Below are 23,120 nucleotides of genomic sequence, written 5' to 3' on the forward strand. Positions count from 1 at the left end.
TTCTACATGCTTTAGGAGTGTTTGTTGTCTGCTTTTTGTCTGGATCTGTTTCTGCAACCCACTCCTACATGTTCTAGCTAATTCGATTTAGGTGTGTAGGGGGAGATGCTTCTGTCATTCTGTTATATAGAGGATTGGTTCTTGGTACTGATAGGATTTGATGTTGAGTTCTGACTGCAATCAGTTGTCATACTGAGAACTCATGTTCCTGCCCAGGTTCTGTCTTGGTAGAATCCTGAGCATTTAATGTTGAAAGGTAGAGGAGAATATGTGTGTGTGTGTGTGTGTGTGTGTGTGTGAGAGAGAGAGAGAGAGAGAGAGAGAGAGAGAGAGAGAGAGAGAGAGAGAGAGTGAGAGAGAGAGAGAGAAGGAGGAGACTTCTTTCCTCATATCATATACAAGGGACACCAGGGTGTGTGTGTATTCTCTTGTATATGGTATGAGGAAGAGGCCACCTCTTTCACCTTTTCCTCTTCCTCTTCTTTCTTTTTTATATATATATTTTTGAGACAGGGTCTCTACATAGCTCTGACCTGGAACTTACTGTGTAGATCAGACTGGACTCAAACTCACAGAGATGCACCTCTTTCTGCCTTGCAGAGTACTAGGATTTAATTTCTGTGCTACCACACCTGGCCTACTTCAATTTTTTTATATGTGAATAGCCTGTGTTCTCAGAAACCATATATGCTGGAGAAAGCCTTGTCTTGGAATGTCTGTCTGTCTGTCTATCTGTCTGTCTGTCTCTCTCTTTCTCTCTCTCTCTTTCTTTCTTTCTTATTTATTTATTTTTAAGACAGGGTTTCTCTGTAGTTTTTAGTGCCTGTCCTGGAACTAGCTCTTGTAGACCAGGCTGGCCTTGAACTCACAGAGATCCACCTGCCTCTGCCTCCTGAGTGCTGGGATTAAAGGCGTGTGCCACCACCGCCCGGCTGTCTTTCATTTTTAGGTTGTTACTTGTTACACAATAAAATTAAGTTCAAGCTGAATTGTATGTGGCTTAAACTAAAAGATGAAACTATCTCCAAAGCATTGGTGAGTGTGTGGTCATAGACAGAGCAGAGGTTTTCTAGTGTCCAAGCAGTTTGGAGTAAAGGCAGGGGTGTTAAGTATTGGGAGTTTGTTACTGATATTGCAAGAAACTAGACTGAAAACCCTTTCAGGAGATTGTTGGATCATGGGCCTGCCCCTTTAAGACCACTTTTAAGAAACAAGGCAGCCTAGGAGGGATCTAGCCTTGCTTTTCTGTAACCCAGTTTCTGTCTCCCCTGCAGGTATAGCAACAATGTACTAACATGACTCCCTCCCCTACCTTTACAGCTGTAGCTACACTGCCTAGCCCAAGCTAACCTTGAAGTTTGTCAGGCTTCTTTGTTTTGTTGTTATTGTTGTTTGAGATAGGGCCTCTGTGTGTAGCTCAGGACATCCTGGAATTCATTGTGTAGACCAGGCTGTCTTGAATGCAGGGAGATTTGCCTGCCTCTGCCTCCTGAGTGTTGGGATTAAAGGTGTGCACCACCACTGACTGGCAGATTTTGGTAAGCTTATTATCTAAGTGCTTCCATGTCACTGTTTCTTAGCAGTAAAGACTGTATTATCTTAGATCACTCATGCCTTAGGAAAACGTTGTGGTTCTCCACCTACTCCTTCTCTCCTCAGCTGGTATCTGGGATAGAATCATTGTATGGCAAAGGGGAATTATTAAATGACCTGTTTATTATAGACATATTTAAACTATAAAATCAGCCAGGTGGTGGTGGTGCACACCTTAAGTCCCAGCCCTCGGGAGACAGAGGTTCTCTGTGAGTTTGAAGCAAGCCTGGTCTACAAAGAGCCAGTTCCAGGACAGGCTCCAAAGCTACAGAGAAACCCTGTCTTGAAAAGCCAAAAAAAAAAGCTGTCTCTCATAACGGATTCTTCATCCTGCAGAGGATAGTAGGACTGAGTGTTCCGCTCATGTGTTCTAGAGCTAGGTCCTTCTTTGCTAACAGTTGTACTATGTGGATTTTGGACTTTCTACCTTCCTCCACCATGGCCTGTCTTTTAGTAAATGAGAATTAATGAGAAAAAGAATTGAGTTTTGAATGCATTTTATTTCAGTCACCATCTGCTACTGAAGTTATTGTAATCACTTGTCTTTGTTTTGAAGCATGCAGCCAGCAAAGACCACAGAGAAGTTCGAGACCATAAGGAACCAAAAGAGGATATCAACAGAAATATTTCTGAATGTGGACGACAGCAGCTTTTACCAACCTTCCCAGCCCTCCACCAGTCGCTACCTCAGAACCAGTGCTACATGGCCACCACAAAATCCCAGACAGGTAAATACAGTCTCTCATGGCTAAGAGCTCTCTGTCATCAATCTTTATGACTTCTCTTTTGCTATCCTGACTTGCTTTCAATCTCAAAGTGAACCTTGTGTTTCTTACTGAAATCTTCTGAGATGTGAATTGAAGACTATGAATTTTGTGAGTTGCTGATGGATACACTAAGGTGTATTAGACCAAGATACAGAGCTTTATCTTTGTAACCAGCTACTTAACTGTGAAATTCTCTCCTCGCTCTTCTGGGCTTACTGTGCTCCTTGTTGGTGAAAGGAGTGAACTAGTATTCGATTATTGGGGGTCAGGTTCTCTTTATTTTTATTTTATTATTAATTTTTTTCTTAGACAGTGTTTTTCTTTGTAGCCCTGGCTGTCCTACAACTAGTTATGTAGACCAGCTTGACTAATGGCATGTTCCACCACACTTGACTTTATTCATTTTTTAAAATTATGTGTGTGTTTGTGTGTGGGTATGTGCAATTGAACAAGGGAGGCCACGGAGACCAGAAGAGGGATTGGATCCTCTGGAACAGAATTAGAGGCAGTTACCTGACCTGGATGCTGGGAATCAAACTCATATCCTCTGTAAGAACTATACATGTGATTAACTGCTAAGCTGTCTTTCCACCCCTGTATTGAGAGTAAATTATTGGAGGTGGGTTAGCACAGGAGACCACACAGGAGATCTCATAGGTTCCGTTTATGTCTCTGCATGATTCAGACTCAGCACAGCCTTTTTTCTTTTTTTTTAAGTCTGCAGAGCATATGTGCACATAGTGCTCTTCTAGGAAATGAGCCATCCTTTCTATCTTGAACCAGTAGTGAATTTTAACTTAGAAAGGGTTTGTTGTGTTGAGTGTTGTTGACATAGAAGGTTTATTTTAGAAATTCTCACCTTGCCACTGGTCTTTTTTTCTTTCTTCGTGGACTTAAAAAAACCCCAAATAATACACACACACATGTTTTTTTTCCTGTGTATATAAGTTTTGCTTGCGTTTATGTCTGTACATCACCACTTGTATGCCTGATGCCCATGGCAGTCAGAAGAGTGTGTTGGAGCCCTTGAAACTTGAGTTACAGGTGATTTTAGCAGCTGTGTAAGTGCTCGGGAATGAACTTGGATCTTCTAAGAGCAACAAGTACAAAGAAACCCCTGAGTCTTTTTTTTTTTTTTTAAAGACAAGATTTCTCTATGTAGCCCTGACTGTCCTGGAACTCGCCTTGTAGACCACAGTGGCTGCCTCTTGTCTCCGGATGCTAGGATCAAAGGTGTGGACCACCATCGCCTGGCCTCCTGAGTCATCTTTTCTAGCCCTCTTTTTTCACTTTTAAAGTATTTTCTTTTTTTCCTTCTCTTCTACTCTCCTTTTATCTTTTCTACCTTCTCCATTCAACCCCCTTTCTGTCCTTTTCCTCTTTTCTCCCCACTATATACTCAGGCTGACCCCGAAGTCTTTCTCCTATGACCTCAGCTTCCTGAGTGTTGAGATAGCAATCTGTACCTCCATGAACAACAACTACTCTTTACTTTAAAGCAATTTCAAATTTTCAGCAAAGTTGTAGGCATTTTACAAAAGAGTTCAGTGTATTTTTTTATTCTTTGTATCCAAAGGTGTAGTTAGGCTAGCCCTTCCATGTGTGTATGTGTATGTATATATTTATATTTATTTATTTATTTTTTAACTTCTGAAACACTTCCTTAAACTGCTAGTTACAGATTTAGACCTTAGAATACTTATTTGTTTCTCCTGGAAATAATGAAATACCGTCTATAAAAGTAAGAACATCTTTTTGAGTAAGTACTGTATAGCAAACAATCAGTAAATTAATTTTACTGTGATATTATTATCTATTCTTAGTGCATTGCCCAACTTTTGCCAGTTTTTTTATTAATACAAATCAAACAAATCCTAGCCCTGGATCCCACAATCATTTGGTTGCTTTGTCTTGCTTTTTTGTTTTAATCTATAACATCCTCAGCCTTCTTTATCTTTCCTGGGGTGGGAGAGCACAATCTAGATGTTTCATAGATACTGCCTAATAACTTTGCCCAGTGTTTCTCCAGATCTTGTTTGAGTCATAGGTCAAGCTGTAGGCCTGATTTGGTGACCTTTCGCTGTGTTTGGGCCAAACAAAAAGTCACTTTCTCTAGATCGTCCTCAGAGGCTGTACTTCAGGTTTGCGCCATTTGGAAGTTTTCTGTTTTAGTTTCTCCCTTTAGTCTATTAGTTACTTTTTTTGATGGAGTAGGTACTATCCTTTTATATGTGTATATGTAGTGTCCGTTTGTGTGTGTGTTCATTTGTGGAAGGTAGAGGTTGCCATTGAGTTTCTTTTTTAATTGTCCTCTACCTTTTATTTTTTATTTATTTATTTTGGTTTTTTGAGACAGGGTTTCTCTGTAGCTTTAGAGCCTATCTAGCTCTTGTAGACCAGGCTGGTTTTGAACTCACAGAGATCTGCCTGCTTCTTTAAAATTGTTTTATGTAATTATTCTATTTGTATGTGTATGAGTGTTTTGCCTATATGTGTAGCTTGCCTATATGCATATAGTGCTCAAGGAGGACAGAAGAGGGCATTGGATCTCAAGGAACTTGAGTTTCAGATGATTGTTAGCTGACTTCTTGTTGCTGGGAACCAAAATGGATACTCTGTAGGAGTAACAAGTCCTTTTTAAACACTGAGCCATCTCCCTATTCCTTTACCTTATTGTTTTCAAGATAATTTTTTTTATTCTATGGGAGTCACACATCATGTACACCAATTCTGCTCATTTCCCAGTCCCTCCCTAATTGCCTCTCACCCCTGTAGCATTCTCCCTTCTCCAAAAAAAAATTCAAGTAAAAACAAAATAACTCAAAAAATCCACTTTGCTACTCCATCTTCCCTGCCTCTCCAACACCTTTTTTTAAAAAAACTTTTTAGTTCTTTATCTCTCAGTTACATCTGAAAGCTTTTCTTTTTTTATATATTTATTTTTTTATTATGTATACAATATTCTATCTGTATGCCTGCAGCCCAGAAGAGAGCACCAGACTCTATTACAGATGGTTGTGAGCCACCATGTGGTTGCTGAAAATTGAACTCAGTACCTTTGGAAGAGCAGGCAATGCTCTTAGCCTCTGAGCCATTTCTCCAGCTCCTCTCCAACACCTCTTTATTTATCTTAGTGCCATTGGGAGCTGCAGTGTGTCATGCAGTATTACCTTTTGTCCAGTCAACCCAGCCTGCACATATTCATTCGTATGAGTTGTCAGTCTGGTTCAAGCCTCCTGGCTTCTGGTCCATTAATACTGATTGCTCAATGAAACTTCTCTTGGATATCCTACTGTTGCTCTGAGTCATTGAGATTCTGTGGCTGTGGTTCTGCACGGCAGGTCCCTTCGTGCACTCTGATAGATCATTGATGGTTTAACTGTTAGGGCGTGCCAATTTACAGCCCGGGATGTGCGTCCAGTGATAGCTAATTTGATCAGTTCAGGCTGCTGGGACTGCCTCTCCTCAAAAGAGGGGCGTAAGCAGCTATTCTATGCCCATGCCCATTCTATGCACATCCCTGTTTATGGGGGTATGTGTGGAAGTTCTGCTGCTGCTATGGCCAGCAAGGGGCAGGGCCTGCGCATGTAGCTGGATGCATAAAAGGGGCAGGAAATGGGAGTCAGATAATCTCTAGATAATTCCAAAAGGTTTTAATTATCATTCTTTATTGTTAGGGAAAAACTCAAGGAACAGGAATGGGAGGTCCAACCTCAAGGTGGGGCACTTGGGAACAACAGAGAGAGAGAGAGAAAGAGCTGGCTGGGCTTGTGGTTTAAAAAAAACGTGTGGCCCGAGCTGGCCTCGAACTCCAGATCCACCTGCAACAGAGAAAGGCAGATCTGTGTGTTCGAGGTCAGCCTGGTTTACAAAGTGAGTTCCAGGACAGGCAGATCGTGGTGGTCTAAGCCTTTAATCCCATTTCTTGGGAGGCAAAGGCAGGAGGGTCACGAGTTCGAGGCTAGCCCATTGTGGTGGCACAGGCTGAAGGAGGCAGAAACAGGTGGATCTGGAGTTCGAGGCAAGCCTGGACCACCCATTTTTTTTAAACCGCTAGTCTGCCCAGCCCTCTGTCTCTGTTGTTCCCGTGCTCCACACCTTGAGGTTGAACCTCCAGTTCCTGTTCCATGAGTTTTTCCCTTACAGTAAAGAATAATAATTACAATCTTTTGGAGTTCGCTTTTGCTTGAAATTATTTGTCTTGCGCTCCCTCTCCCCCCAAATGTGTCTAGCAACATGTGAATGGTGGTGCCAGCTCGTTACTGCCATCGGATTTCAAACTCATGGTTTCTGTGGTCCCCTGTCTGCCTTATTTTTGATCTAAAGTCTCTCCCTCAACTTGGAGCTTACTGATTTGGTTAGGCTGACCATCTAGTAAGACATGAGGATCTGTTTTCGTCTTCCCAGTACTAGACAGACACATATTGCTGTGTTCATCTTTTTACATGGGTGCTGTGGATCTAAACTCAGATGTTTAGGGTTGTCTGTAAAGCATTTTTATTGACTAAGCTCATTCCTGAGCCTCAATCTATTTTTAAGTATTTGTTTACATATAAGTCATCTTTCTTTCCTTGTAACAAACAACCGAGATAACGAGCTGATAAAAAGAAAGCTTATTTTGTCTCACAGTTTTAAGAGTATCAGTCGATACTCAGTGATCCCTGTTGTTATAGCAGTTAGCTGAATTTGAATCTGTAGTGATACGTGGTTGGAGGGTGTGACAAAACAAAATGATTACCTTGTGGGTGGGAACTGCAAAAGAAAGAGAAAGGGTTCTAGGATTCACTGTCTCATTGGAAGTCATGCCTTCCATTATTTGAAGACCTTAATTAATAATGCCATACTAGGGACTAAGCCTTTAATAAATGACTTTCGGAGATCTTCAAGATGGAAACTGGAAGCTAGGTATTTGGTAGGGCAAGGCCTTTAATCTCAGCACTCAGGAAGCTGAGACAACAAGATTGCAAGTTCAAGACCAACCTGAGACCTTGTCTCAAAAACAAACCAGAAAGAATCAAGCCATAGCAATTTGCAAACTTCTTATGAATCTTTAGAATTTATTCTGTTATTATCACCATTATTTCACTGCTTGAATCACCCTAGGTTTGGCAGTCATGGACACTGGATGCCCAAGGTTCATCTTACCCTTTCCATTTGATGGCTTGTGTTAGTTGCGTGTAAGGAGCTCTCAGTCTTTTAATTGGAGCATGGTTGTTAGTAAGCAGCTTGATTTATATCTTTCTACTTCACACTACTTTTTGGCTCTTTATCTTAGTGTTACTTGTTTTAATGAATTAAATGCGACAATTTTCATAGTTGTTTAGAGTTACTCTGCTGTCTGTAAGAAATGAAGGAATGTTTAATCAGTGTTTCTGTTTCCCCCTATGTTAAAATGCTTTCATTATTTTTTGATTAGAGCTTTTCAAAACAAGATGCTGTATGTGGTCATCAGTTCTTTATTTACTGTTTTGTGTTGTTTGCTTTAGCTTTCCTTCTCTCCCTGTAAGATGGTGGTTAATTAGTATGTTAGCCAGCACCTTTTAAAGTAGCCTCAGAATATAGATGTAATATGCTTCAGCAGTCGACTGACTTGTTTTGATTCTTCAGTTGCATATCCTTTCCTAGTCCAAGGAAAGGATTTTCTGTTTTTCTGTTTCTACTTCGGGGCTTATACCCAGGATGGAGAAGTCCGAATTTCTGTTTCTGTGTATTTCCCAGAGAGAAGCATGCCCTGCATTGTCATTTTGACTTATTACCATCATTGGTCCCTGAAATACAGAAGCTCAACTTTGAGGGTGAGACTTCTAGGAAGAGGCTAGAAGTTAAGGAGACATAGAAGGCAGAAAGGAAGCAACAGCTTTGTAAAAGCATGTGTACAGATTCAGTGCTGGGACAGCTTCCATCCTGTTCTGCTTCTTCAGACCTCATCTTTCTGGATGCCTCCTTGTTTGCAGGGGATCAGAGTTGTCTGATTTTGGTTATTAATCTTTAATATTACTATGATGATTATCACAGAAGGCTCTGTTCTTTTTCCTCCTGTTGAACCAGAGAGTTTCCTGTAGGCAGAGAAGAAGAACAGATTAGATTCCCTTTGGCTAAAAGTGCATTGTATGCCTGCAGTTGCAGGCAAGGTATCTAGGGTAGTCCATTTCCATCTCAGGAAGATAAAAGTCCATAGGATTGTATTTTATGCTTTTATTTTTCAGTATCAGATGTGAAAAATGTTGTGCTGGCCAGAGGAGGGGGGGGAACCCTGTGTATCCCATTCAGTGGAGCACAGTCCAGACAGTGAATGGGAGAAACAAACAAGGGAGATGGCTCAGTGGGTAAAGTGCTCACCATACAAGTATAAACATGGGTGTTCAGATCCTCAGCCCCACGAAAAAGCTAGGTAGGTAATTGCCTATAATCCTAACTCTTGAGGATAAAAAGGTTTCCAGATGAAGTTATATTAGCTCCGTTGACTAGCTTTGGTCTCAGCTAGAGACCCTGCCTCAGTAAATAAAATAGAGTACAATAAATCAAGGAGGACATCTGGCCTCTCTGGTGCTGGACTTATAGCAAGTTCTGCCAACAGCAGAGACTGACAGTGAGCCCCACAAATGACTCATTCCCCTGGATGGCCAGCCAGAAGCACACCGGTTTTCTATGTTGATGACATTATACTGATTGGACCAAGTGAACAGGAGGTAGCAACCACTTTGGACTTTTTGGTAACACATACGCTCAACAGAAACTAGGAAATACATTCTTCTACTGCAGCGAAATTCTTAGGAGTTCAGGAGTGTGGGGGCTCGCAGAGATATTCCATCTAAGGTGAAGGATAAATTATCACACCTGATTTTTCCCACCACCAAGTTTGTTTGAATGATTAATTGAAGGGTTTGTCAGAAGCTGGCCTACTGAAAAGGAGTAGGCGATGCCTGATATCCCTTGGCTTAATGTTGATGAGGGGATTTTAAGGCTCAGGGAAATTGCAATGCTAGAGTGGGTAAAGCCATATTCTCCACAACAGGAAGGCCCAGAAGACATGCTCTTGACTAACCCTATAAGATACAAAATGGCCCTCAACATAAAGCCAGCCACACAGAATCTTAGAGAAGAAAAAGTGGAAAGTACACTTGAACGCATTGGCACAGGGAACTACTTCCTAAATAGAACCCCAGCAACACAGACACTGAGAGAAACAACTAATAAATGGGACCTTCTGAAAATGAAAAGCTTCTGTAAAGCAAAGGACACCGTCAACAAGATAAAACAACAGCCCACAGAATGGGAAAAGATCTTCACTAACCCCACATCAGACAGAGGTCTGATCTCTAAAATAAACAAAAAACTCAAGAAACTGGACACCAAAAGATCACATAATCCAATAAAAACACACACACACACACACAAAAACCGAGTACAGACCTAAACAGAGAACTCTCACCAGAGGAATCTAAAGTGGTTGAAAGACACTTAAGGAAATGTTAAACATCCTTAGTCATCAGAGAAATGCAAATCATAAAAACTCTGAGATTTCATCTTAAGAATTTCACCTGTAAGAATGGCAACGATACAAAAACACTGATGACAACTTATACTAGAGAAGTTGTAGGGAAAAGGGAACACTTCTGCATTGCTGGTGGAAATACAAGCTGGATGTCAGTCTGGCGATTTCTCAGAAAATTAGGAAAACAACCTTCCTCAAGACCCAGTAATACCACTTTTGGATATATATCCACAGGCTGCTCAATTGTTATATGTAATTTTACTATGTTAAAGTTAAAGCCTTCCTTTTTGTTTAAACAGAAAAGCGGAAATGATGTAGGAGTCCCTTCTGTTTGTGTGTTGCTTTCATTGGTTAATGAATAAAGAAACTGCCTTGGCCTAGTTGAACTTAGCAGAACTTAGGTAGGCAGAGAAGACAGAACTGAATTCTGGGAGTAAGAAAGCAGAGAGAATCTGGTTAGATTCTTCGGTAAGACACTGCCTTGTGGTGATACAGAGAAATTGAGATGGGTTAAACTAATATGTAAGAGTTACTCAGTAAGAAGTTAGAGCTAATGGCCAAGCAGTGTTTTAATTATTTTTTAAAAAAGAGAGATACAAAATGGCAAGCGTGGAACCAGCACATTTGAAGAGATTTTTTTATTGCCCCTTTTCTTGTGTCTCACCTTAGGGTCAGAGATGCTTCTGCTCAGTTGTATGAATTAAATGCAGCGGGTTTAATTAGATAGCAGCGGCCAGTTGGCAGCAGTGAATTGACAAAGGTAAAATGACCATAGTTATTGTAATGGGCAGTGCAGATAAAGCAATGTCTGACCACAATGGTTATGGCAGGTGAAGTGAGCTTTATGGCGACATGACTTGCCTGGACCTTTGGTACTGGCTAATCAGTCATGGTGTTTCCAGACATGAAATAGACAAGAAACCTACTGAATTTTTGTTTGTTCTATATAAGAGGAAAAATTCTCAAATGAAAGAAAGGCTACATCGGTTCATGGCAAAAGATAGAACTTGGTCCATGAACCAATTTCCAGACTTGAGCCAGTTTGCACACTCAGAATCGCTTGACAAAAGGGATGCCCAGGTTCCCCCGAGGAAGGACATTGATAAAACACCTAAAAACTTTACTGTTAGCTTCTCCCCAGTCCTTTCTCAGAGAGACCTATGGCCCTTTACAAGGGTAACTGCGCTGGGATAAAGGAAACAATCGCACTTCCCAGGGTTCTGAATTGATGCTGATTTTGGGAGATCCCAAGAAACATTGTGGCTCTCCAGTTAAAGTAGGAGCTTTTAGGGTTCAGGTGATTGATGGAGTTTTGGCTGAAGTCTGACTCACAGTAGGTCTATTGGGTCCCCAAACTCATCCTGTGGTTATTTTCCCAGTCCCAGACTGTGTAATGGAGATAGATATACTTTAGAGTTGACTGAATTCTCACCATGGTTCCCAGAACTGTGGAGTGAGAGCTGTGATGGTTGGAAAGTTTAAATGGAAGCCGTTAGCGTTGCCTCTGCCAAGGAAAACAGTGAATCAAAAGCAGCACCGCATCGCTGGAGGAAGTGCAGAAATGAGTGCCGTCAAGGACTTGAAAGATGCAGGCGTGGTGGTCCCCAGCACGTCTCCCTTTAACTCTCCCATCTGGCCAGTGCAGAAGACAGATGGACTGTGAAGAATGACAATTGACTATTGAAAACTCAGTCAAGTAGTGAGTGACTCCAATTGCTGCTGCCGTATCAGATGTGGTGTCCTTATTTGAACAGATTAATTCCTATATGGTACATGGTATGCAGCTACTGACCTCGAACATGCTAAATGCATACTTTTTTTCAGTACTTGTTCATAAGGACCACTAGAAGCAATTTGCTATCAGTTAGCAAGGCCAGCAGTATAACTTTACAATTTTACCTCAAGGAAAATTAATTTCCCAGCTGTGTCATAACTTAGTTAGAAGGGATCTCAATCATATATGTTTTCCACAGAATATTTGACTGGTACACTATATTGATGATATTATGCTGATTGGATCAAGTGAGTAGGAGATAGCAACCATTTTGAACTCCTTGGTAACACATATGCATAGCAAACAATGGGAAATAAATTCAACCAAAATTTAAAGGCCTTCTACCTCACTGAAATTCTTAGGAGTCCAGTGGTGTGGGGCATGCTTGCACCCAGCTACTTCCCACCATCCAGAAAGAAGCACAGTGTTTAGTGGGCCCATTTGAATTCTGGAGACAGCACATTCCCCACTTGGGTGTGTTACTCAGACCCATATACCAAATGACTTGGAAAGCTGCTAGCTTTGTGTGGGTCCTGGAACAGGAGAAGGCCCTTCAGCAGGTCCAGGCTGCTGTGCAGGCTGCTCTACCACTGGAACCACATGATCATGAGGACCTGATGGTTCTTGAGGTGCCAGTGGCAGATAGGGATGCTGTTTGGAGTCTATCGGTGAATCATAGTAGAGGTTTTTGGGATTTTGGAGCAAGGCTCTACCTTCATTGGCAGACAGCTATTCTCCCTTTGAAAGACAGCTCTTGGCCTGCTATTGGGCACTAGTGAACACTGAATATTTGACAATGAGCCACCAAGTTACCATGCAACCTGAGCAACCCATCATGAGCTGGGTATCATCTGATCCACCAAGTCATAAAGTAGGACGTGCACAGCTGCAATCCCTTATCAAATGGAAGTGATATATAAATGATCAGGCCCAAGCAAGTCCTGAAGGCACACGCAAACTCCATGAAGGAGTTGGACAAATGCTTGTGAATTCTAATCTTATTATAATGCTGCCTAGTGCCAAGCATGCACCTGTAGCCACAGGGGCTGTGTCCTATTTGGGGCATACTGTGCTATTTCTTCTAAGGCAGAAGAATAAGTTATTGTACCTGACCCCTCCCACCACCAAGAAAGTAGTACAGTGTTTAGTGGGCTTATTTGGAATCTGGATTCAGCACATTTCCCACTTGGGGTGCCTCATTCCAGCTCATATACCTAGTGATTTCGAAAGCTGCTATCTTTGTGTGGGGCCTGGAACACGAGAAGGATCTTTAGTCAGTCCAGACTGCTGTATAGGCTGTTCTACCAGATAGGGATCCTTTTTGGAGCCTATGGCAGGCTCCTATAGATGAATCACAAAAGAGATCTTTGAATCAGCATCCAGTATATGGTACGGTTTTTCCCATAGCCGGCACTGCATGGGGTTCAGGAATCAAGGTGTGGAAAAGGAAATAATTCTACTCACTATCACTCCTAGTGACTCATTAGGAAATTTTCTTCCTGTTTTCACAACCTTAAATTCTGCTGGCCTAGATGTTTTGGCTACAGTGAATGGAGTGAGTGCTCCTGCTTCACCAATTTCTGTTGAACTGGAAGCTCAGACTTCCCACAGTGTTTTTGGGTTTCTAATTTCTTTAAGCTGACAGTTTAAAGGAATAACTGTAAGGAAAATTGGATTGATTTACCACAGTGGAGGTTAAGAAAGATTAGGTCTGGAGTGCAGGAGATCCTTTAAGGGTATCTTTTGGTGCTACCATCTTCTGTGATTAAAATCAATGTGAAACGATAGTAACTGAATCCAAGCAGGATACCAATGAGCACAGAGCCTTCAGGAATGAAGGTGTGGGTCACTCCTCTAGGAAAAGAGGTGATTGCTGAGGTTGGAGGAAATATAGAATGGGTTGTAGGAGAAGGTGGTCATCAATACCAGCAAGGACCACATGACCAGTTTTAGAATGAGGATTATAATTAACAGTGTTTCTGTTGTTTTTTGTTAAGAATGTGTTGTACAGATATTTGTTTTCTTTCCTCGATTTCTTAATCACGTAATGTGACATCAATCAGAATGTTAGTGGTTATCATATCACATCTAATCTGGGTCTTTGAGGTAGGAAAATCCACCTTTATCATGGCCACATCTGCTGCTGGCTGTCTATATAAAGGACTCTAAAGAAGGAAGCTTTTATTCTTTACCTGCTTGCTCTTGCTCTCATTGGCAAGTCCATTCCTTCATTGGCATTAGAGCATATTTCTTCGGTATTCTCGCATATACTGAAAACCAGGTAATGCATCTGGTCTTGTGGACTGAACAAGTACTGGATTCTTTGCTTGTACACTGCCGTTGTTCTACTAGCTGGACCACGTCATGTAAGGTTGTCCAGTAAGTTCCATATATATATTTTATTATGTCAGTCCTATTCTTCTAGGCAACCCTGACTAATAAAACACCGAAAGCATAAACAGTCAGAAAAGAAAAAGAAATTCAAGGACTTATTGAATTTTGACAATTAAAAAGTTCTGTATGTCAAAAGACACTCTGAAGAGAATAAAAGTCCAGTCCACAAAAAAGGACAGAATTATTTGGAAACTTTTATCTTCTGACAGAAGATTGGTGTCTGTATTATATGTAGACATATTAGAATTAAACAGCAGTGAAACAGGCACCAACATGTATGTCCTTACCATGTTAGTGCAGTGCCCATGGAGACTGGAAGAGGGCATTTGTTCCCCTGAAACTGAGCCACTATGTGGGTTCTTGGATCAAACATATGCCCTATGCAAGAGCAGCAGATTCCCGTAACCTCGGGGCCTTATCTTTAGCCCCGTGGAAGAGCAGCCATTACTCTTAGCCCCTGAGGTGTCTCTCTAGCTGTCTTTTTTTTTTTTTAAATAGGAAAAAAGTTTCTTTTTACGTTTTATTTGTCTATATATGTGTCAATGCCATGTGTAGGTGGGTGCCCACAGATACTTGAAGAGGACCTTGCACTAGAATTAAGATGTAGGTACTTGGAATTGAACTCATGTCCTCTGGATGAGCAATAGGTTTCCTTAATTGTTCCGTATTCCTTTCGTTCCTGTGAGCCAGGGATTTGAATAGACATTCCCCCCCCCCCCCCCTCCCAGACAGGGTTTCTGTTTAGGTTTGGAGCTGTCCTTGAACTAGCTCTTATATACCAGGCTGGCCTCAAACTCACAGAAATCCCCACCTGCCTCTGTCTCCTGAGTGCTGGCCCAGTCAATCATTCAGTCTCTGTCTCTCTGTTGACCAGGATGTAAGCTCTTAGCTCCTTCTCCAGCACCATGCCTGCTTGCCACCACACTTCCAACCATAATGGTCATGGACTAACTCTCAGAAATTGTTAGCAAGCCCCCAATTAAATGCTTTCTTTTATAAGGTGCCTTGGTCATGGTATCTTTTTACAGCAGTAGTAACTACACGTTTTATACTATATATTTTTTAAGCCAATGTTTGAAAACGTTTTCCAAAGAATTAGTTTTTGCCCTTAATTGGACATTATGGGTTGTTTCTATGCTGCAGTGGAACCTTCAGGGAGAACCTCCCTTGTTCCATGTGGCCTGTCACCTTTAGATCTTCATAGATGGGAAGTTTTGCATTTGCCTGTGTATCTTGGTATGTGGGCTCTGTGTTGTTTTGTTCTGACCATAGAGGCATGGAATATCCATGGGCTTGTCAGACAAAAGGAAGATGGAGTTGACACAGTACCTTGTGGGTTCTCTTTTCAGGGAAAAGGCCAGCCCTGGCATTAACCTCATTTGACGGAGCAAAGCACTTGAGGACTTTGCTGTGGTGGTCTTAGGGAGAGTGTTTTCTTGTGCACCTAACTGCTTTTCCTCCCCACATTTCCTGTTAGCCCTGTCTACTTTCTGGAAGCTGGGATTAACTTGCCTGCCTGCCTGCTTGCCTACATGCCTCCTCTTTCTCTTTTCCTCCTTAAAAAAGGGATGGGGAGCTGTGGGTTGGTGGTACATGCCTTTGATCACAACAAATGGAAAGCAGAGGCAGATGGATCTCTATGAGTTTGAGGCCAGCTTGGTCTACAGAACTAGTTACAGGACAGCTATAGCTGTTACAAAGAGAAACCCTGTTGGGGGCGGGGAGGGAGGGGGTTGCTGGAGAGATGGCTTAGTGGTTAAGAGCACTGACTGACTTCCAGAGGTCCTGAGTTCAGTTTCAGCAACCACAAGGTGGCTCACAACCATCTCTATTGGGATCTGATGCCCTCTTCAGAGGGCATGACATATACATGCAGATGTAGTTTTCAAATGCATAAATTATCTTTAAAAATAATTTTTAAACCCCCTTTGATATATGATATGTGGAGCGTGCATGGCATGCCACAGTATTTATATGAAGGCCAAAGGAAAGCTTTGGAGTTGGTTTTCACCTTCTACCTTTACTAGTTCTGGGTATTAGCCTCAGGTTGTCAGGCATCCAGAGCAAGCACCTTTCCTGTTGAGCCTTCTTGCACTCTCTGCCCTGACCCCACCACTACCACCATACGGACTGCATCCTTATACCCTAATCTTTCTCTTATCCTTCCCTACTTGTTCTTTTTTTGCTGATATGTGCGGGTATATCTTAAATTGTCCTGACGGTGCTGGTGAGTAGCATGTGTTCTTTATTGGGTGACTTAGTTCCTTTCCCATTGCTGTGACACAGTACCATGACCAAATAGAAGCCAGCATTTGTTTTGGGCTTATGGTTCCTATCATGGCAAAGAGCATGATGACAGGCATGAATGAAACTGGAGTAGTTGAGAACTTACATCCTGATCCACAAACAAGCAGAAAGCATTTCCTGAGGGTGATGCACTGGGGATGACTGGGAGGTTTTTGAAACCTCTTCCAACAAGATCACACTTCCTAATCCTCAAATTGCCACTGCTGGGAACCAAGTATTCAAATGCCTGATACTTATGGGGGGATATCTCATTCAAATCACCATGCTGGAGTTCTTGCTTCAATGCTTTGTGTACCAGAAACTATCCCTTAAATCCTTTCTAAGCTGTCAGTGTTCATATGATTTCCCTTTCCTGGGTCTAGACCTCCACCTGAAGGCCTTTCCTGGAACGTGGCAGCAGCTCCCCACTCCCTTTCCCACTCTCAGCTCTCGGTTCATAAATGCCCAGGTACTTAATAGATCATATATATCTAGTTCACAAGTGCAGGGCCCTGGTCTGTTACATTAGCTATCATTACTGTGATGGGTTAAGGAAAGACAGTACTGTAAAGATACTACTGAGAAGGTGCTTATTTGGCCTTTATTGATAAGGAGATGGTGCTGCCCACGTTGTTACATGACTCACCATTTTAGATGCTTCGTGCTTGTGCATGTCTCCTTTCTTTTTCTTTGTTGTAGAATTAAAACATGATGAGATTTTACCCAGGCCTCCAATAGCTTATTCTGTGCTACAGTGGTGATCTTTGAATTTGAAATTAAAAAGTAAAAACAAAACAAAAAACCCCGCAGAGAATTTCTTTTCCTTTGCTCAGAAGGGTCTGGAGTTCGTGAGAACCCATCTCTATTTTCTTGTTGCTCCCTTTTGTTTAAAAAACATTATTCCAAGTTCCCAGAACTGACTTTAAAAGTGAGCTAGACAGTGTTTAGGGATCTTCTTTCTGTTTAATGCTTGAATGGTTGGGGAAAGGTCCCAGAAAATGAATATACACAGAGGTCAGCTATTAGTGAGGTTTCTATATCCTGGGAGACTGGTTGGGCCCACTTTATGGTGGGTAGTTTTACTTCTATACCTTGGGTCATTCCTGCTGCACACATGCTCCTTTCAGGCATATGATGGAAAGGAGAGGACTTCTCAGGGCAGAGCTTCCTTTATTCAAGGGCATGGAGCCTATTAGTAGGTAGTCTGAAGGCCTTGTTTCTGATGATTTGTGGTTTTCCTGCCTGCAAGGTGGGGCAATGATGTTCGCTCAGTTTATTTTCAGTGAAACATGGTCTTGGAAGTGTTTCAGTTTTCTGTTTGTTCCAAGTAAGCAATTCCTGTTATACTCTTGTGTTGATGCCTAAAGAAGTGTGTCTAAAGTAATAGGGTTTGCTGATATTTTGGTGATAAATTTTGTAGCCTGTCTTCTACCTCTAAAAACATTTGAATGGTATTTCTTTTCCTTTCTTGTCCCCTTTTGACTTTTTTTTTTTTTAGCTTGCTTGCCTTTTGTTTTAGCAGCTGCAGTATCTCGGAAGAAAAAACGAAGAATGGGAACCTATAGCTTAGTTCCTAAGAAAAAGACCAAAGTATTAAAACAGAGGACGATGATTGAGATGTTTAAGAGCATAACTCATTCCACTGTGGGCGCTAAGGTAAGAGTGGTGTGGGAGTTGTTTGCCATGTATTTTTGGAAATGTGTTCCTGATTCCAAAGTCTCTTTGGCCAAAAGAACATTTTGTTGAGGTTCTTACTAATTTGGTGACCTTTTTTGTCATGGAAGGACTAGAGTTCTTGAGCTCCTCTTGTATAGTGTAGGTGACTCTTTCAAGACTCCTAACTCCAGGAATCCTTCTTGCTGGGTTATTCTACTAGGTTCTGTTATGCCCCTAGTGCTGGCAGACCTTTACATTTTTCATCTTATGAGCTCATAGTGAGTTAGTTTAGTCTTTATGTGCTGGGCTACAGTACTTCGAGAGCTGTGAATTGCTGTGTTCCAGGGTGAGAAAGCCTTGGGTGACAGTGCCCTGCATGTTAATGGGGAAAGCTTGGAGATGGACTCAGAAGATGAAGACTCAGATGAGCTGGAGGATGATGAGGAACATGGAGCTGAGCAGGCTGCTGCATTTCCCACTGAGGACAGTAGGACTTCTAAAGAGAGTATGTCTGAGACTGACCGTGCTGCCAAGGTAGGACTCCACTTCTTCAGGTGACATTAGATAGTACTTTGGGATTGTTATACAATAGTGAATTTTTTCATTTTATTTAACATTTATAAAAAAAATAACTGTACATGGAAGCTCATGCCTTTAACCCCAGCATTCAGAAGGCAGAGGCAAGTGGATCTCTGAGTTCAAGGCCAGCTGAGTTTATATAGTGAGTTCCAGGCCTGCTAGAAGTACATAGAACACAAAAGAAAGAAAGAAAAAAAAAAGATTAAATGACTGTCATCTAGCAAAAGAACCAAGAAACAAAAGGCAAACCAAAAAGAAAATGTGATTGGTGGAAAAAGAATCAGATGACTAGAATAAATCTCATTGAATCAGCAATAGTTTTTGAGGAATAAATATAGAAAAAACACTGTGGTTCAATCTTGGGCAACACTTTCATAAAATTCCTAATAGTAAAGTACAGCTATGTGCTGAAATAATAATGATTAGAAAAAAATTGATTCATTCTTAGGAATCTCTTAATAGGATTTACAAAATTAACAAAGAAAAGCCACAAAGTGTACATATGCATAAATAACTTCTTTTACTTTGTTTTTCAATATGGAGTTTCTCTCTCTGTATTGTCCCGGCTGTCCTGGGAAATCTTCCTGCCTGCCTCTGCCTCCCAAGTGTTGGCATTAAAGGTGTGTATCACCGATGCCTGGCTTCCAGCCGGTGTTTTTAATATTACGTCAGTGGTGATGTCATGAATTTATAGGCCCGGATACTTGGGGACTGAGGGTTTATTGAGCTGAAGAGTTTGAGACTAACCAGTGTTGCATTTCAAGATCCCATCATGTAACTCAGTAGACAGGAATACCGCCTACTTGGGTGCCAGCACTAAAATTATGCTTAATTTTCTTATAGAAGAAGCCACACAGTGCATGTCCTTTTTATTTGTTTTTTTTTATTGTCTTACAACTTATTTCACTCACTGTGTTTGAAGCTTTGTTAATTTTCTTTTTCTTTCTTTCTTTCTTTCTTTCTTTCTTTCTTTCTTTCTTTCTTTCTTTCTTTCTCTCTCTCTCTCTCTTTCTCTCTCTCTCTCTTTCTTTCTTTCTTTCTTTCTTTTTTCTTTCTTCCTTTCTTTTTTTAAGACAGGGTTTCTTTGTAGCTTTGGAGCTTGTCCTAGAGCTAACTTTTGTAGACCAGGCTGACTTCGAACTCACAGAGATCCACCTGCCTCTGCTTCCTTAGTGCTGGGATTAAAGGTGTGTGCTACCACCGCCGGGCTGCTTTGTTAATTTTCATTCTTGTAGAATTCAGGTAGTCTAGGGATCTCTGAAACTGTTTTAAGAGATCTCTAAGACTGGTACTATCATGTTGTGCTGAGATGTGCCCGCCTCTCATGTCCTGATAGAGTCACTCGTGTTGCTGTTTCTGTGTTGGTTCCTAATTAACTGTTCTTGTAATCTTGCATTCTCAACCCAAGACTATTGGAATAAATGTCCGTAGGAAAATTAACAGAAATGCTTCATGGTTCTTAGTAATTCCCTTTAGAGAATATATGAATCCTGAGACTGAGCTTGAGTACCACCATGATATATTGTTCCTTTATTGGATTCTATTCTGATTTAGATGTCCATTACTCTCTTTATGGGACTCTGTATAAGGCTGTTTGTTGTAACAGTCCCACCAATATCCTATGCACAGGTGATTTCATGATGCAAACTGGAAATAGATCACTGTGCCTGTTAATCCACAGACACTGCTAGACAGTTTTAAAGAGGGTTGTAGGCATTTCCATCTCTGTCAGCTACTTCTGCCTATTCTGTTTGCTGTGCTGGCTTGCCATTCTTGCCATTGCCTATTTAGTGAGTACATAGTGCTAGTATATTATAGTTTTAATGTACCTTTTCCTGATTTCTAGAAGACTGAACTGTTCTTTATGTTTGTTTTTCATTTGTATGAAAACAGTGAATGTTTTTTATTGTTGTGAAGAGACACCCTGACCATGGCAACTCTCATAAAAGCAAGCATTTAATTCAGGCTTGCTTACAGTTTCAAATCGTTAGTTCATTATCATAGTAAGGAATATGGCAGCATATTAGTATACATGGTGCTGAAGAAATAGCTGAGAGTTCTACATTTGGATCCATAGGCAGCACGAAGAAGGGAGTCAGGGGTTAGGGTGTGCTTTTGAAACCTAAAAGCCCACTCCTAGTGACATACTTCCTCAAACAAGGCCACACCTTCTAATCCTTATAAACCTTTCAAATAGTGCCATTCTCTGGTTAGTAAGCGTTCACATATATAGCCTATTGGGGCCATTCTTATTCAAAACACCACAGATGCTTTCTTTTGTGAAGAAATGATGAAGTATCAGCCATTTATTTATCAGATATTAGGTTACCTGTCTTTTTAGAAATTCATTTTGTAGAAGTTCTTTGATCCAGAAATGATTCTTGTTTGCCTAGTCAGCACAATATCATGTTCTACTATGGCCTTACTGAATTATGGAAAGATTGGTGTTCTCATCTAGCTGTGTGGATTACAAGCTAATTAAGGTACTATGATAGTTGGGCACAATGATTGTTTGGAGTCTTACCCTCTAAGCCAGAAAACTGCACCTGCTTACCAGAGTTGTTTTCTGTTGTTCTTATAATGAGAACAGCTTCCTCTGCTACTGAACACAGGTTTTAGTTGCATCACATTCTGGTTCCTTACTTCTAACTTACTCTTTACCAACTAGTACTCTTTATTCTCCCTTTTCCTTGGGATTTCAACTTGTGCTTTCTTCTTTACATGTGCCGTACATGTAATTGTCAAGTGACACTTTTAAAGTGATCTTTTCTGTGTAATCTCTTTTCTATTTGGTAGTTGCATTGCTCAGTTTTGTTTAAAATTAAACAGACAAAAGAGCAAAACAACTGCCTAGCGAATTTAAAGAAAACTTAAATAAAACCAACAAAGTCCCTGAGTCTATAATGAAGGCTACACTTTTTGGTGAAAATTAAAAGCATTTCTATTATCGGTCATAAAACGAGGGTGAGATTGCTGCTTTTAGCATTAACATAAGGAGAATAGCATTGAGTGTTTTGAGTGATGCTGTAGGAGAAAAGCCAGAAAGAAACTTTAATATTTAAACTGATTAGAACAGATGAGAAGTAATTAAAACTTTAATATTTAAAAGGACATGGGAGAAGAATGTACTGAGAATATGAACGTCCACTTTAAAATCTTGGAAAAGCCCCAGAAAAACTATTACTGCCTTTGAACTATACTTCCATGTGATGAAGACATAGAGATCTCTTGTTTTTGTGTGATGTTGTAATAAACGTCAGCAAATCCATATATGCCTACTCTTGGTTTTTAAACATCAACTAGAAAATAAGCTGGGTGTGGTCACGTATACCTTTAATTCCTGCACTGGGAGACAGAGGCAGGTAGATTTCTGAGTTTGAGACCAACTTGGTCTACAGAATGAGTTCCAGAACAGCCAGGGTTACAAGGAGAGACCCTGTCTTGAAAAGCTGAAAGAAAAAAAAAATGCAGGGGGTCTAGACCTCAGTGTCCATTCTGTCTGTCCATACTTGGGTTGTCTTAAGGATGATATCTGTGAATCTCTCAATGATCAGTAATCTGAAAGATAAACCACAAAATACTTAGAAGCTTGGCTGTAATTTTTGGCATGTCCAGAGTACCTAGGGTAACACATTTAGCAGTAATGTGTTTATCAAATGACAAGTACAGATACATTGTCTCTAGGCTTATCTCTAAGCTCAGAATAGTCCCATCAAAGTCTAATCAAAACTTTCTGCACAGCTGTAAATTCTCAAGTGTTATGGAGATTTAGAGCAGTTCTTGGAATTGTATGAGAGAATGTAGGAGATGGGTAAACAAGGGGCTGGAGAAATGGCTCAGAGATTCAGAGCACTACCTGCCCTTCCAGAGGTTCTGAGTTCAATTCCCAAGAACCACATGGTGGCTCGTAGCCATAAGTAATGAGATCTGGCACCCTCTTCTGGCCTGCAGGCATATATGGAAATAGAACATTGTATATATAATAAATAAATAAATCTTAAAAAGAAAAAGAATAGGTAAACAAGAGACGTGTATAGGGTGTTAATGAGATATATTATGGGAGAGGGGTGCCATTTGACTCAGGAGCGCCACATCTCTCCTCATCTACCTTTTGTTAAAGGACCTTGGCTTGTTTGCAATGCAGCTTGATTGCGAACCCTGTAGGTTTTTTTTTTTTAAACTTACATATATATGTTTTTTTTTTTAATATTTTTATGGTTTACTTAACTTTATTTTATGTGCATTGGTTTGAAGGTGTCAGATCCCCCGGAACTGGATTTTCAGACAGTTGTGAACTGCCATGTGGGTGCTGGGAATTGAACCCGGGTCCTCTGGAAGAGCAGTCAGTGCTCTTAACCGCTGAGCCATCTCTCCAGCCCGAACCCTGTAGGTTTTGTTGAGCTGGGAACATCAGAAAGAAGTGGACTATTCTGGAGTGCATCCTACAGAGAGTCAGACTACAGCATACCAGAGACCACAACCCTGTCTTGCAGTGAGTGGGTCTGGGGCAAGTGGACACTGTACTCATATACTGACAGTATAGATAGGAAGGATTAATACAGTATGAAAAACAAGT

The 23,120-nt window shown here is 41.0% G+C and overlaps 1 protein-coding gene across 5 annotated transcripts in view; it reads left to right on the forward strand.

Moving 5' to 3' along the window:
• The window catches only part of Ehmt1 (euchromatic histone lysine methyltransferase 1), a 146,470-nt gene that overhangs the window by 59,417 nt on the left and 63,933 nt on the right, over positions 1-23,120 (forward strand). For 3 of the 5 annotated variants that reach the window (XM_085681218.2, XM_085681217.2, XM_085681223.2), the window contains exons 4-6: positions 2,150-2,321; positions 17,808-17,965; positions 18,311-18,499. In XM_085681218.2, the coding sequence (XP_085537344.2) occupies positions 2,150-2,321; positions 17,808-17,965; positions 18,311-18,499 (519 nt within the window). The remainder of the gene's footprint in view (positions 1-2,149; positions 2,322-17,807; positions 17,966-18,310; positions 18,500-23,120) is intronic. The other 2 variants (XM_085681219.2, XM_085681220.2) reach the window with 2 other exon arrangements.

Source organism: Myodes glareolus, chromosome 21 (assembly GCF_982192425.1).
Source record: "Myodes glareolus chromosome 21, mMyoGla1.1, whole genome shotgun sequence".
In the NCBI taxonomy this organism is placed as follows: domain Eukaryota; kingdom Metazoa; phylum Chordata; class Mammalia; order Rodentia; family Cricetidae; genus Myodes; species Myodes glareolus.